At 34.4% G+C, this 16,503-nt stretch overlaps 1 protein-coding gene across 1 annotated transcript in view; it reads left to right on the forward strand.

Annotated features, from left to right (window-relative positions):
- Window positions 1-15,337, forward strand: part of LOC149807913 (metalloendopeptidase OMA1, mitochondrial-like) — a 79,920-nt gene extending 64,583 nt beyond the window's left edge. The window contains exons 7-8 of the mRNA XM_089971938.1: window positions 9,312-9,503; window positions 14,796-15,337. Coding sequence (XP_089828064.1) covers window positions 9,312-9,503; window positions 14,796-14,942 — 339 coding nt within the window. The 3' untranslated portion in view covers window positions 14,943-15,337. The remainder of the gene's footprint in view (window positions 1-9,311; window positions 9,504-14,795) is intronic.
- The last annotated feature ends 1,166 nt before the right edge of the window (window positions 15,338-16,503 follow it).

Genomic DNA, 16,503 nt, shown 5'->3' on the forward strand with positions numbered 1-16,503 from the left:
TGACCAGTCATCTCATGGCTGTCTTTCTAAAAGTTGGTACATGCCGGCCTTGCGAATATACATTTCCAAATTGTAAATTTCACTTTAAATTTTATTCCACCATGATATTATTAATGATCTGACTGATATTTTTATTTTTTAAATTTTTGTTATTATTTTCCAGACATTGTACTATTTGTAGCAATAAGTTAATATTTGTTTTAATTAATTTCAGGCTGTGACTCGGAAATATACCAGTAGATCTCGTTTCCAATCAATCTTCGATTCAGATTATGGCTTGTTTCTGTCTATCCAATTTATATACAGCCATTTCAGTAATATTTAATAGTAACAAATTATTGTATAATTAATAAGAATTTACAGCTGTAAACTGTTGCAAATGTATATCAATTTTCCTCATCAAAAATGCTTGTTTAGTTTTTGTCCTTTAATTTCAGAAAAAGAGTTGCAAGGCACAGTTATGCAAACAACTTGATGGCGACAGCTTCATTGAAATTCTTTGATCTTTTAATTTGAATCAAGCAAGCGAGAGGTAATACCACATTTGTTTCAAATTCAAATGTCTAGTAAATTAGCTGTAACCTGGAGTTGTGTATGTAGATAAGTAAATATATAGTGCATATGAATCATGGTGAAAATTTGGATTAAAAATTTTTTTCACATGCAGCATGAGGCAGAAATATGTGAAATTTAGGACTTTAACCAAGCTGCTAAATAAATATTCAGAATGCTGTACAGTTCTGGTGAATATATCGGCAAGACGCTAACTGGGGCAAGAGCCAATAATAAGTACACACAAGGCATCCTCTCCAAGACCAGTCCGTTTTAAATTATTAACCATGCGTTTTAAACTTTGTTAACCTATGACAAAATATATGCCAAATTGTAACAAATTTTTTTTATGAACTAAGGCTGGAACATTATTGTGAAATTTAAACATATACACAACTACTACTTGAAACATTCTAGCGTAGACAGGCAATATTCAAATGGACACTGTAAATCTACTTTCAGTTTAAGTGGTATAATCACAACTGCATGTATATGGTAGCCAGTTTGTGTGTGCGTGATTCAGATGTTTAGTAACGTAGCTTTAACAAATATTTAGTCACATCGCTGTAACGATGTCTGCAATGTGGCAATTTATAGTGATGTCTAGCACTGGGATATCATTCCACAGACATGTAGCATAATGTCTCCCACCCAGTCACATTATTTTGTCATTGACACCAGGTTGACCAGTCCTAACACTAACATCTTAACTGTTTACCTTATATTATAAAGTGCAGCATGCTAAAAATAGAGCACCTGTTACCTATTCGACTCCATACGCATAGGCCTACCTGTTAACTGTTGAGCAATGTAGTATATGTTACATTTAACAGCAGTTGTAACCATTTTTACATTTTTGGTACACATCTATTATGTGTGGAAAAATTTAAGATTAAAGTCTGATTGTTACAGCTTCGTAATTATTTTTCACAGAAGAATTTTTTATGTGCTTCAAAATCTTGAGAGGACTCGTTCACCATCATGTCAGTGAGGCCGTGTGACCAATCATAGCTGCGATTTCTCGTACTTGAAATTTACAATTTCGTCTGCATCTACATCACTAAGTTATCTGAATTTGATAATTTATAAAAAAAACTAATAGCTTACATCAATATCAGTGCCTTTACCTAAGTTATTGAATCTTTCGTAGTTGTGATTCTAATCGTGAAACCTTCATAAGTACTGAATGAAATCCGCGACCTCCATTTTGGAGAGTGGAGATTATGACCCAGTTACTTTAAATAGCAGATATCGACCAGGGCATAAACAGTGACCTAGTGATCTGATGTAATTGTCATTCACAGAAATGAATGTAATATCTGATAGAGGTTGTTCCCCAAAGATGGCGCTATGAAAACCGGCTTAAAATGGCTGATGTTTACAGCAGGTTTCAGAAGGCGCTTCCACATCAATGGAGTAGAGGCGTCAAAAGACGCTTGCTTGAAGTAAAGGGTTAATGCTGAGCACCAAGTGAGGCAGCTAATAGTACCATTTTTTTATAAGTCCTTGGTTTGACTCGGTTAAGGGTTCAGACCTGTGACCTCTCATACCCGCAGCTGGCACTCTAACTACATAGACTTAGGCCACAGGAGCAGTTAGGTAGCCAGTTTAATTTGTGATGGAAACCACAGGTTTTTAAGCCTATTAAGTTAGTCATCAAGCCAAGTGCCTCATTACAATTACCAACCTCAGGGATTGTAAAAGTACTGTAATTGCATGAAATGTTTCAGGCATAACTCTCTCTCATTCTCTCACTCCCCCTCCCACCCTTCTCTCTCTCTCTCTCTCTCTCTATCTATCTATATATATATATATATATATATATATATATATATATATATATATATATATATATATATATATATATGGGATTGAAAATCTTGCTTGATTCTATTAATTAATATACAATGATTTGTATTTCAGAAATCATCAAGAAGTATAACATTGGGGAGGTGATGGCGAGGCAGAAGCTTTGCGATTTGGTTAAACCATCAAGAGTACCATCACTTCCACAGACTCCAGTGGTCACAACAGAAAAATAAGAAATGTGGTGAATGAACTATGAAACAACACTTGTAAAAAAATATTTTAAATTTTTTAATTAAAATTGAGATAGAAATTAATGTGAATTTCTGTTATTTTGTTGTTAAGATTGCTTCAGAATAAATTCGAACTATAACTAGAGTAAGAGAACATATTTTTAGAAACTCGGATGATGTAAGGAGCCAGTAATCTGGATTTTATGACACACCAGTAGAAGTGTAGCCTCATTTATGACTTCTTAAGCCATGTTATCTAGTGAATACTAGTGCACAACCTATTAAGCTACCAGTGACAAGTACAGTTTTTAATTTTTGTTTCCTTGTTCAAAAGTTACTAAACACTTTAGTCCATACAAGGAGTTGGTTGGGGTAATTTGGATCATGTTCTTCTTGATATTTTCATCAAATAAAAGTTGCATCACTGTTAAAAATCTCGTTTTCATAAAATATTTCAACAATTTTCAGGTAAATTTTAGTCCAGGGTTTTCCAGCCTACCCTCGATAAAGACTGGAATATTAGTCCAAATGCTCCAGCATTTTCCATGCTAGAATTGTCCAGGGTTTTCCATCGTTTTCCATGCTAGAATTGTCCAGGGTTTTCCAGCCTACCCTGGACACAGGCTGGAATATTAGTCCAAATACTCCAGCGTTTTCCATGCTAGAATTGTCCAGGGTTTTCCAGCCTACCCTGGACACAGGCTGGAATATTAGTCCAAATACTCCAGCGTTTTCCATGCTAGAATTGTCCAGGGTTTTCCAGCCTACCCTGGACATAGGCTGGAATATTAGTCCAAATACTCCAGCGTTTTCCATGCTAGAATTTTCCAGCGTTTTCTATGCTAGAATTGTCCAGGGTTTTCCAGCCTACCCTGGACATAGCCTGGAATAATAGTCCAAATACTCCAGCATTTTCCATGCTAGAATTGTCCAGCGTTTTCCATGCAAGAATTGTTCAGGGTTTTCCAGCCTACCCTTGACAGAGGCTGGAATATTAGTCCAAATACTCCAGCGTTTTCCATGCTAGAATTTTCCAGCATTTTCCATCGTTTTTCATGGAATATGATAGAAAATCTACAGTCGGGCCATGACCTCCTGCATCCAAGGCAGATGCATGAACCACTTTGGCCACCTGAGCAGTTTGTTTTTGTGTTCAGGTGAACAGTATATGAATTTTTGATGTGGTGATTGGGAAAACACTGATGACATTAAACTGGAACAAGTTTGTGTTTCATTCTTATACCATGTATTTGAGTGGATAGAACCATAGTTTTAGGGTTGTCCTGTATAACTAAATGGCCATTCTTGTATCATATTTAATTTTCCTTGTTCCAGAAAGTCCCAGCAGGACTGACTTTAACATCACTCCAGTGCTTCTGAAAAAATAATGTACATGAAAATGCTAGAAGGTACATTCTAATTTTTGTTTACCAGTATATTCAGAAACCCAAAAAGAATCTCTCTTAGAATATATATGACATTTTTTAATATATAAAGCACCTCTTAGCAAAAATTACTGTAACATTGCAAATGATTATTATTCAAGTTTGTAGAAATTACTGCATAATCATAAATGACTGCATGTTATTCAGATTTGTACAAATTATTGTAGAATCAAAACTGTCTATTATTTAAGTTTGTACAGATTATTTTAGAATCAAAACTGACTATTATTCAAGTTTGCACAAATTACTTTTGATTAATAAAATTACTGTTATTCAAGTTTGTACAAATTACTGTAGAATCATAAATGACTGTTACTCATTGTTGAATCACAAGTGACTATTGGTGGCCTAGTGGTTAGAGTGTCCACCTTGGATGCATGATGTAGAGAGTTAGAACCCCAGCAGAGTCATACCAAAGACTAATAAATTTTTTTACTAACAGCTGCCTCGCTTGGTGCTCAGCATTAAGAGTTTAGTATTATGACTGGTTGGCCCAGTGTAAAGATAATGTGACACAGTGGGACATGATGCTACATGTCTGCGGCATGATGATGCAATGCTAGACATAAATACAAACTGCCACACTGTGGACATCGTAGCAGTATGACTGCAAAATTGTTAAAGACACGTTAAAAATCCAACACACACACACACACACACACACACACACACACACAAATGACCATTATTCAAGTTTGTAGAAATTACTGTACAATTACATATGACTGTTAGTAGTCATGTTTGTACAAATTACTGTACAATCACAGATGATGATTATTCATGGGTTGACAGTTTTCATGGATTTCATGATTGTTACAGACCACAAAGATGAAGACCCATGCAGTGATCTATGAAAAGAATTGTCTTGAATATCAAAATTATTGTATCAAGGGCAGTGAGCTGCAGCTGACAAGTAATTAGTCTCCTGTAATCATGACCAGAAGTGGGTGGGTAAAAGAAATCCTAACCAGACCAAGCTGAGTTGGCCACCATACTTATGCCCCAGGTCAAGGTGCTAATTACACCTATTGCCTTTGGTGGAATGTAACCATTTATATGTTGTACCATTATAGATCAAACAAAACCATCTTATTCATCAGAGGCATATATTCTTGAATTTAAATACCCTCAAAATCATAATTTTCTTCACTAAAAACAAAACTGATGCCTACCAAAATGCACAAATATCCAGATATTAAAAATTGAGCTTTTTTTTAAAGCTTGATGCATCCATGAAATCCAGAAAATGTATTATCCTGAAGAAAAAATGGATGCGCACTACAGTGGTTCATCACTAAAGAGTGCCTCAGTATAGGACTATCCTTTATAAGGATTTTGTCATAATGAATTGTGTTATGATCCTATGCTCTTAAAATAAGTAACAGAAAAGGGTGAAAAGCAACAAGCTTTATAAAATTAAATTTGTTTCCCTAGAATATGAAGTGAAAACAAAGAAAAACTTAACAGCATTACGCATTAAATCCCAAATAATCCTAGAATTATAGACACAAGTCTTAATAATTAAAGTTCTGGAAAAACTGTAGTGGAATCCAATGCTGAAGATGCTGATGTACCTGTAGTGGCCTGTATCATGTTGTTGCACCAGCAGTCTCTTGTTGAAGCACAATCTTATAATTCCAGGTTTGAATTACTCTAAATCCCAGTGAATGTCTATGTCCAAGAATATTATTTTTTTACGAGCTCACTTTATTTCCAGAGGAAAATCACTTGAATTAAATGAATTGAAGAAATAAATTCCAGCCTTAATGAACAACCAGACACAACAATATTACAATTGATTTTGCTAGATATGAAACGTGAATAAATATTTTTTCCAGTAACAAGATTATATAGTCTTCTTCTTGACCTTAGGTCACAATTGGCATTTTCTATATATAAAAAATACCTTATGGAAAATAACCATGGAGGTTCATAATGTTTACAAGGTAAAATCTTAGTTATAATTAGAAATATGTTAATAAAATTATAATATAGAACCAGGAATGTGTCTGGTACGCCAGGGGAATCCCAATAACCTAGACCCAGATAAACATATTTACTTCTATTAATAATGATCCTAATGTCAAACCCATACATGTAGATAATATTTGAGCAATCTATTAGTTGTTTACAGAATTTAAAAAAATAAATAATTCGCGTCCGGTAGAAAATGAACTTGATTTAGGACAAAGTTAAACATGCAATGTTTTAATAGTTTACAATGAAATTAGAAAAAATAAAAAAACTAACTAATAAACAATGCAAATTAAATATACATAACAATTAGTAATTTTTTTTATTTTATTAGGTTATAGTTGTCCATAAGGCCAAGTAAGCTTTCGATATGGGCAATCAAGTGTCCATGAACAATTTTACCAAACTTGAAAGAAAGCATCCTGGCTTGAAGGTCTTTCATTTGTACAAATGATGCTGATCCACCATCAAATGTTGCTTCCATTGCTAAAATTAAAAAAAACTCCTAATGACTTCTAATATGCTGCTGATCAGAATTTGAGCAAAATTTGAAAGAAGTCTATCTAGAATTAAGGCTTTTGACATTTTTACAAACAATGCTGATGCATGTTCAAGACTGACTGCTATTACTAACAATAAATGAACCTTCAAATTACTTTTCTAGAACTGCTGAAAAGAATTTTACCAAATTTGACAGCATCTTGACATGAAAGCCCTGTAAGTTTCTACCAATTATGACATTCAGCCACTGATCCACCATCAAAAGAGCCATCAATGTTGAGGCACATGACTTGTAACCAGAATGGTGCAGGTTTCTACCTATAATTAAATCAACCTAATCAATTACCTCGGCATGTCATTGGTAAAGCATTTATCTTGCCTTGATACAATAGAACCTTTTAAAGTTAAAGAAAAAGCCCCTTAAAATAAATTTTTTAAAATCTTTGAATAAACATGAAGCAATTTGACAAAAAATCATTTTGGCATGAAGGCGTTTCAAGTTTACAAATGCATTCATCCATTTTTAAAATGTGACCAACATTGCTAAAAATGTAACAACCTTTAAATAATTTCACAAAATCATTGAAGAGAATTTTACCAAACTTGGATCAAAAGTGTCCATGCAAAAAATCCTTAAAGTTTGTACAAGTGGAGCTGATTTGCTGTCAAACTTGGCTGCTGTTTCTAAGAATAGAAAGATCTTGAAATGACTTCTTGGTGAAACAGGTTAGATCGTCTTTGCCCTCTTGTCATTGCTACCTAATTTATTTAACCTGATTTTAGTTCATCACCAATGAAAAATATTTGTAATGAGGTTTCTCATATTTAAATATGCGAATGATTGTGTTTTATGTTTATTTGACACATGATTGCAACATATCTCTGTATTTTGTGGCCTCACTTAAAACTTGCTTCATTTTATAGCTAAGCAATGTTGTAAAGAGGGGTCACCAAGTGCATCCATCCATAGCATCTTATTATTTTAGCTCTGATTCCTGCATTATCCTTTTCAAGTTTGCTTGACATTAAAATGGAGTTTTAAGATTTCAATGAACTATTCTCAAAATGAGAAATGTTTTATGATAGATATTTTGAACCTAATTTTGCATGTACATTATAAATTTTCAAATGAATTTGTTCCTTAATTACTCCTGTACATTGGAGGGAGAGAAATATATTGTTAGTATTTATGTGCAGATGCTCACAGCTTTGTTAAATTTCTGTACAAATTTTCAGTTTGAGTTACTTAAAATGATATATTGAAAAAGTGATTTGGATTTCTTTGAAAACTATGTATTGGTTTTGATTGAAAAAGATTCTATTTTGTGTATATAAACATTGCTTGAATTCAAATTCATTTTTGTATTATTTGATATTTGATTGATATTGCATTTGAAAGAGAAATATTTTGAACATTTTGAACTCGTGTGTGGAATTTTGATGCAGAAAGAACTTTTAGATCTTCTGAATTTTGAGATTGTAAAGAAGTAATAAGACAACCACTGTTTCTCAGACTTTATATTAATGTTCTCAAAATAGGGTAAATTGTAAATGTATAAAAATTATAATTCATGGCATGGACTATGACTTTAGATACTCCGTTCAATCTGTTATCTGTTTAGAGTTTCAGTTATAAATAATCCACAAGTGTACCAACATTAGTAAATTGTGATGACCATTCAACATCAAAATCAGATATTTATGTCTTAAAATACATGTACCTCTTTTCAAATTATTATTTCAATTCTGACATGAAAACAAACAATATACGGCTTGGTTACACAGTTGCATTTTGTTGATCCAGTTCTACAGCATATGAATCACACCCCAACCATAGACTGCACTTTCGTGATGACGAAATTCGCCATCTAACAAGCATTACTATTGGTTACACATGCCTCCAAATTAGGTATCTGTTGTGCAAGATAATTCCTTTTCTATGCACATTGTAAAAGGCAACAAATTGAGTTGATGCTAAAATATTTAATCCATCTTTCATTTACAAACGTTTTCTCAAATATACTGTTGTATTATAGTTTTTAAATTTAACAGCTCTAAATATTCTGATTTAAATTTTAGAGAACAGTTTATTTTCATGATTCCAATTACTTTTTATCATTTAAAATTATGTTGCAATACGAAAGAGAATAGTCTAAAGAATGTCATTTTAAATTTAGCATATTTGGCCGTGTAAAATATACATCCGACAGCAAAGAAATGGATACAGATTGCCATCACACACCATAATTTGCAGGCAGATCAAGGTGTATGCTGTTTGCATGAACTCGTAAGATGGATGAAAAGCAATTAGATTGGATTTCAGTAAGGAAACTCAAGCTTTGTACTTTAATCTATGTCCAGATTGCAGAAATTTAAGTCAGAAATGAAATTGACCATTCCTAAAATAAGACTAGATTTAAGATCCAGATTAACCAGGTGCCAAGTAACATTGGGCCTGATCTTTTATAGCATCTTAAATTTTAGGTTTGAGTATTTTCTCTGGTTTCAGGTTATACAGCACAAACTGTCTTGAAAGACCACCAATTCTGCCAAAAACAGAAATTTCTCAAGACAGGTGGTCTCTCATAACAAATCATAACACTATACAATCATTTAATCTGTGCATGGATATCCTGGTCTCTTAAAAGAGGTGGTGTCTCATGACAGGTTTTACTGTATACGTAGATGAATGTTTTTGATGAGTAAGATTTTAGTTGGAATAATTGGACAAGGCTGTATAATATTTATGAAAACATTGGATGGAAAAGAAGGGATGAATGAAAACTCTGTTTTTTTTCAGGCTTGTTATGATGCACGAGCAGCACCTGTCATTTTTACTAAGTTTTCTGAATATATAGAAAAATACGAAAGGTATCCAGAACCAGTAGAAAACATGCCAGGGGCGGAGTTTATTTTGGAAATGATGGAATGCTTTGCATCACATCCATCGCTTCCATTGAGATTAGAATATCTAGAGAGGATGGTTCCTGAGGTCAGTATTCAGCACTACTTTCCTTTATGATAGATACAGAAATAGTTTTAGATTTGAAATGTTCTGTGATAAAGTTATATGGATAAATTTACGATTTACTCTTCCCATATTAAAACTATAAAAAAATTTAAAATCATCTTTACAGAATTATGCATACATACTACTCCCCCTTCCTATGAGGTAATACCTTCTGTAATAAAAAAATTTAGATTAAGAGGGGTGATTCTGGTGAAGGAAAAAAGTTGTAAAAAATATCCATTAACTTGATGCAGGGTACATGTACTTTGGCTTTTCATCTGGGGTGGCCTCTGGCTGGAGAGGTTTTCTTGTAAGAGGGTTTGGGGGACCAATATGATATGTTCAGACTAAACTTTCTGTGCCCATATGGTTTACAAATTATCCTTGAATCTCAAGAAATACTTTCAATTCATAATTTTTTGTTACCTGCAAGCCATGAATATAAAGACCCATGAATAAAAATCTTTCTGTAGAAGCATCCCTTTTCTCAGTTTAGGAATTAAAGGACTGACAAAAATATAATTGTTCACAATTGATTTCCAGGAAAATACACAAATTCAAAATGTGCCATCAAATAAAGCTGAAATACGATTTTCAGAATTGTTCCTGTTTTGATATCCCACCAGTGAACTTTATGTGGTAATGACGATTTATTGCTGTCAGTCTCGGCAGCCTGGCTATGCTTCAAGTTTCTGCATTAAAAAAAGGTTAAAGCACAAAAGTTTCAACAAAACTTGTTTTGTGTATTTCTCTATGCCATATTAGAAACTGAACCAATTTGGGCGTGTGCAGTTTGATGAGACCCTTGTAAGTGTTACCAGAAATACATTTTTCCTTTGCTTTTCATTTCTGCACAGGAACTTTATGTTAAAAAGTTTGAGATTTAAAAACAAAAGTAATATATTTTTCAGCCATAGGAGAAACCCGTTTGACTCGATGTTTAGCAACATGCATGTCAAAGTCACTGTCGCTGAAAATAGTATATGTTATGTTTTTGACTATTTGGACTTGTGATCAGGTAGATCATGGTTTGAATCTAACCATCAGATCAGCCCAGTATTGCTGCAGTGGTGTGTTTTTGGGTAGGGCACTTTGTGTTACTGCCCATACAAGGATACTGAACCAAATGAATGCCCTACATTCGAGCCTTACATGTAGAAATCTTTATAGGTGATGCCTGAGAGCTGGTACATTTAAATGAGCCATACAAAATGTATGGGACCGCTCCAGTGGCCTAGTGGTTAGAGCAGAGGTTCCCAAACCACGGCCCGTGGGCATCTTGTGGCCCGTCAGCTCTCAGAAAGTGGCCTGCGAGGCCTCTATATTTACTATAATGTATTTTAATAATTTCAAAAATTTGTTGACCTTCAAATATATAAATAATAACTAGATGAAAGTTGCAATAATGTGCGATCTACAGTATTCTAGAATCTAGAATGTTATTTCTGAGTCTAAGAAGTCTGTCATTTTGGTCGAGCACACGGAGCTGTGTCAGCGTTCGATAATTCACTCTGCACGTGGTTGTTGTGCTCGGATATAATTATCGAATGCGCCTGTTGAGTTAGCGAACAAAATGTTTGGAAATTCCCTTTTCCCAGCCTTGTTGACCAATCAGAGTGCGCAAGATGCCATGATGTCATCTGTTACAACTATTTCAGTAGTCTGCAGTTTGGTGCTGAAATCAGATGTTTCAAATAAAAATTTACCGTTAAAGCCGATAAGCATGAACGTGGATAATGTAGAATCAAACAATGATAATAAGCGAAAATTTGAGGATGTTGCTTGTTGTGAATTCAACGCAGATTGGACGGAGAAATTTATGTTTGTGCCTAGTCGTAGTGGTAAACTGGTTTGCTTTGTCTGCGGATTTTATGTTTCTGTTACGAAAAAATACAATCTGGAACGACACTACACGACCACACATTCAGACATAAATGCTCAATATCCGGTTGGTTTGGAGTTAAGAAAAGATTTCATAGCTAAGAAAAGGTTCTCTGACCAGTCAGCAGTCATTTTTCACCAAGGCTAAAGAACAGAGCAAGAGTGCTGTTGTTGCATCGCACGAAGTCGCTCTTCGGTTGGCTGGCAAAAAGAAGCTGTTCAGCGATGCGGAAGAAATAATAAAGCCTTCGCTTAAAATTGCTGCTAGAATGCTTGACGATAAAAAGTGTGAGACAAAATTTGATCAGATTTCTTAGTCTAATAATACTATTGCTAGGCGAGTTGAAGAGTTGGGCAGCGATGTTCATCGTCAAGTAGCAACACGTCAAAAATTGTAAAAAGATTTCATTGGCAATGGACGAATCCACTGACATTTCTGATACAGCTCAGGTCGCAGTGTTTGTTCAAGCAATAAACGATAATTTTGAAGTCATTGAAGAACTTCTAGGACTTGAATCGATGCATGCGACTACCAAAGGAATTGATCTGTTTGAAACTCTGAAGTTGTGTGTGGAGAAAACCAACATAGAATGGACTAAATTGGATAGTGTATGCACCGACGGTGCTCCGGCTTTGACAGTAAAAAATCTGGATGTTTGGCATTATTGGAACAGTTTCTTGACCCCACTATATTAAAATATCATTGTATCATTCACCAGGAAGCACTGTGTGGAAAGACATTAAATCTGAAACATATCATGGATGTTGTTCCAAGATGTGTAAACAAAATTTGAAGCAAGGCGCTGAACAGGCGTGAGTTCAGACAGTTTCTATCAGACCTGAATGAGGAATATGGTGAGCTACTGATACACTGCGAAGTTAGATGGCTGTCTAAAGGGAAAGTACTCTCACGGTTCTGGGCACTGAAAAATAGTGTATATCTGATTTTGTCTGAAATAGATGAATTGCCTACAGAACGGGGATGTCCGCAGAATGATGACTTGCTTAATGACCTGGCTTTTTTGGTGGATGTCACGTCTCATTTAAACTCTTTAAATGCGAGGCTTCAAGGATAAGACAAACTGTTCACAAATGTGTGCGATGACATTTCTGCATATAAAATGAAACTGCACCTGTTTATCAGACAGCTGACAGAAGGGACTTTATAGGTGTTTCCAACTCTGAAGACACGTGGTGGAAAAGAAATTCGACCTGTTACAGTACAAGGTTAAAGTTGAAAGTCTTCTGGATATCTTTCAGTCGAGATTTCAAGATCGAGTTCACACAGAGGAGGATAATGTTGCCCTCTTCATAAATCTGTTCGTATTTCTGCATTGAGATGCAAATTCCTGGAGCTGCCTGCTACATCATCAGCTGATCATATGATCTAAGTATGGTGACTATTGCCTGTCGAACAATTTGAACACTTACTTACATTCGCACAGAGATATATTTGTCGTTTTGGTTCGACTTATAGATGCGAGCAGTCATTTTCTGCAGTGGCAATTATAAAAACCAAGCAACGTTCCAGACTCACTGACAGTAACCTAGCTGCGCTAATGACTTTGGGCAGGACAGCTTTGTGCCCAGATATTGATAAACTGGCATCTTAACTTCAGTAACTGGTTGTGAAGAACAGTTACAATTGTAAATATATTAATATTGGTTTTTGAAACTGATTTAAAATTGTTAAATGAAGATTTGATTTAAACCGAAAATGACTGTAGTGCAGGACTGACACTGACTGCATTTAAAGTTTTAGAATTTGGTTGCTGAAAGTTAATAAATTTAAAAATGATATTACACGACTTTTATAATTTTATAAACATTGATAAACATTTATAATTTTATAACGTTGTGGCCCGCTTAATTAACGAAAATAGTAGATATGGCCCTCTACTTGAAAAGCTTGGGAACCACTGGGTTAGAGTGTCTGCCCCCTGCCTCACTAGGCGCTCAGCATTAGGACTGGTCGGCCTGGTATCAGGATAATGTGACTGGGTGGGACATCATGCAGCATGATGCCCCAATGCTAGACATCACTTTAAACTGCCACATTGCAGACATCATAGCGATATGACTGGAAAATTGTTAAAGGTACGTTAAAAAAAACTAAACCACAAACCACAAAATGTATGGGTCTTACTAGGGAAGAGCCATGCTTTCTGAAAAGGTAGGTTCCTAAATCTTTTTAAAGGTTTGACCCTACATTTGTCAATGTAGAGCCCTGAAATTGTTTTATGTAAACCTGATACAATGCACAGGCAATAATTTGTTAAGGTGTTAGATGCACATCTGTAAAAATATAGGGGTCTACATTTCTTTTTTTTGAGTTAAACTATTTTATCACTATGCATCTTTATGGTCACAGTTTTTTGCAGTCCTAGTACATGTACTTTTTAAGAACAGCAAAAGGTAGACATTGACCTTGTTCTGCTTTCTCCAGTAATGTAAACTCTGTAATTAAAATCATTGTTTACTTTTGCATTTTGCTTCTGCATAATAAGACGTCAATGAAACTGTTGTATTTCACTGCCAAAGAAAGAAGTATATTATTTTGAGTGACTAACTTGCAGGTCAGGGTCACTTTGACTAAGAACAGACTTTTGTTGTCATGTTACAATGTGTCATTTGTGGTACTCTTGTTATTTTGGAGAACTCTTCAGTGATAAATATAGTGACTCTAGAACATTTGGCAGCATGCTTGAATATTCGTTTCACAGGTACCTTTCACGGTGGAGTAATAAACATTTTGAGAAAAAAGTAAGTGCACCAAAGTACCAGTGTAGGTTATTACAACTTTTGTTTCACACTGCACTGGTTAGCTTTTGCAGGCAACTTAAATTCATAATTCTAGCAAACTTTTAAAGGGTTTAATTGATGTAAAACATTGCTGAACATTGGGGATAGTGATGCTCTGTCTTCCATATGACTGTCATCTTTTTGTCCCATTAAAACTTCAAAATTCACGAAGCTTGGCACATATAAAGTTACCTATCTGGTAATCATCTGAGATTACTTTCCATGTGAATTCCAAATTTATCCTTTCTTGCAAGATATTGTGATATTTTTATGAGTTTCTTGCTCTCAAATACAGTATATACTTGCTAGTCTAATCAAACTACAAACAACAAAAGTCCTGATCAGCCATAGAATAACGTGCCAGCCGACCGGGATACATGTTGATTGTATGACTGATTACTCTGAACAAACTACACAGACCCAGTTCTGCTGGCGTGTTATGCAGTGACAGATCAGGGTTTGTGCAGTTTGCAGTTGGACTCGTCTTATAAATGAGTATATTCTGTAATCAAGTGATAATGTAGCCACCTCTTGTCTATGCTGGTGACATAATTTTTTTGCAGACTAATCCAATATAAGTTGTTTTAATAGGCAATGAAACTGAGAAAGCAGTGCAACTGCCCTCCATTGAAAGGTAGTCCAAGATGGGAATTTTATGCAAGAAAAAAAAGTCGAGATGAAGTGCAGGCAGCCTGGAAAAAAATGCAGGAGAAAATCAAAAAGAAGATATCTACTTAAGTCTAATTCAAGTTAATGTTTTAAGTTTGATTTCTTGCAACAAATTTTAACATTTGCAAAATATATTGATCCCAATATTTACTATATGTCTGCTTTCCACCATCCCATCAATCCCATCAATTTATGGCTATTTTCCATAACCACCTTCATGGGCAACTTCTATCTGCACATCTTGAATGGGATGTTTACCAAGAAATGTGAAAGTAGTTGATGGATAACAAAGCAAGTGATTCAAGAGAGCAGGTTCTTGGGAATATCTGTATCAGACAATAGTTTAAAAAATGTATTCGTGGTAAATGTTACATGTCCATATAAACATGATTATTATAGAGTTTTAGCTCACATGGCTACAGGGTCATGTTAGCATATGATTTGATGTGGGCTTGTTCTGGCATATATATATATATATATATATATATATATATATATATATATATATATATATATATACATACATACATACACATCAACATTTTCAGTTTAAATCTTATTTCATCTTTGTCTGAAAACATTCTGGCATGAGGGAAAGTCAGACTTATACAAATTAAGTCAATCCACCTGCAATTATAACCACTTTTACTATATATAAAAAAATAGAGAAACCTTTCAATGATTTCATAAAAACGGCTCAAAAAAAACTTGACTAAATTTTACAGAAAGATCTTAACTTGGGGGTCTTTCAGCTTGATCCAGATGATGCAAACCTACAATCAGTTATGACCATTGTTAATTAGGTTCCTCAACCACCCAACAGAATTAGATCAGATGTTAACAGAAAGAACCTGAACAACCATTAAACTACTTTTCTAAAGCTGCAGAACAGAATATAAGTAAATTTCACATATTGCATTCTGCTTTAAATGGATATCAAATTTAACAAATGATGCTGATGTGCTATCCAAAAAAGTCACAATCACTAGAAATGGGTGAAAATTTTGTTACGTAAGTTTTTGAAATGAGTGAACAGAATCTCACCAAATTTTACAGAGTTTTCTGGAGTAAAGATTTTCACTTTTTATAAAAATCATGCCAATTCACCATAAGATATGACCATTACTAAAAATAAAAACTCTTTAAGTAACTTCTTTTCAAAAATGGCTGAAGAGAATTTAGCCAAGTCTGACAGAAAACATCTTGCTATAGAATTCCTTCTAATTTATGTAATGATGCCAATTTGTCATAAAACATGGTCACTATTAATGCAAATAGAAAAACAATAAATAACTTTTGAAACAATGCTAAACAGAATTTGACTGAATTTGAAAGTAAGCATCCTGCTGTAATAAGTGCTTTAAACTTTGGTATGGCAAGTACTGATTTGCCACCAAAACACAAAATCCTTTAAATGACATCTGAAGAAAAATCGCTCAAGAGAATTAGACCAAATGTTATCAGACAGAATTGTGACCAAAAGGGTTTTAAAATCTTGACAAATATGATGTAATCCACCATAAAATATTGGCAGCAGTTACTAAAAATAAGACTCTCTTAAAGCTACATCTCAAAAGTAACTCGGCAGAACTTGAACAATTCATTAGCATTTTAGCTTGAAGGCCTTTAA

The sequence above is a fragment of the Sinohyriopsis cumingii genome, chromosome 1 (assembly GCF_028554795.1).
Source record: "Sinohyriopsis cumingii isolate HCF-2022 chromosome 1, ASM2855479v2, whole genome shotgun sequence".
Classification (NCBI taxonomy): domain Eukaryota; kingdom Metazoa; phylum Mollusca; class Bivalvia; order Unionida; family Unionidae; genus Sinohyriopsis; species Sinohyriopsis cumingii.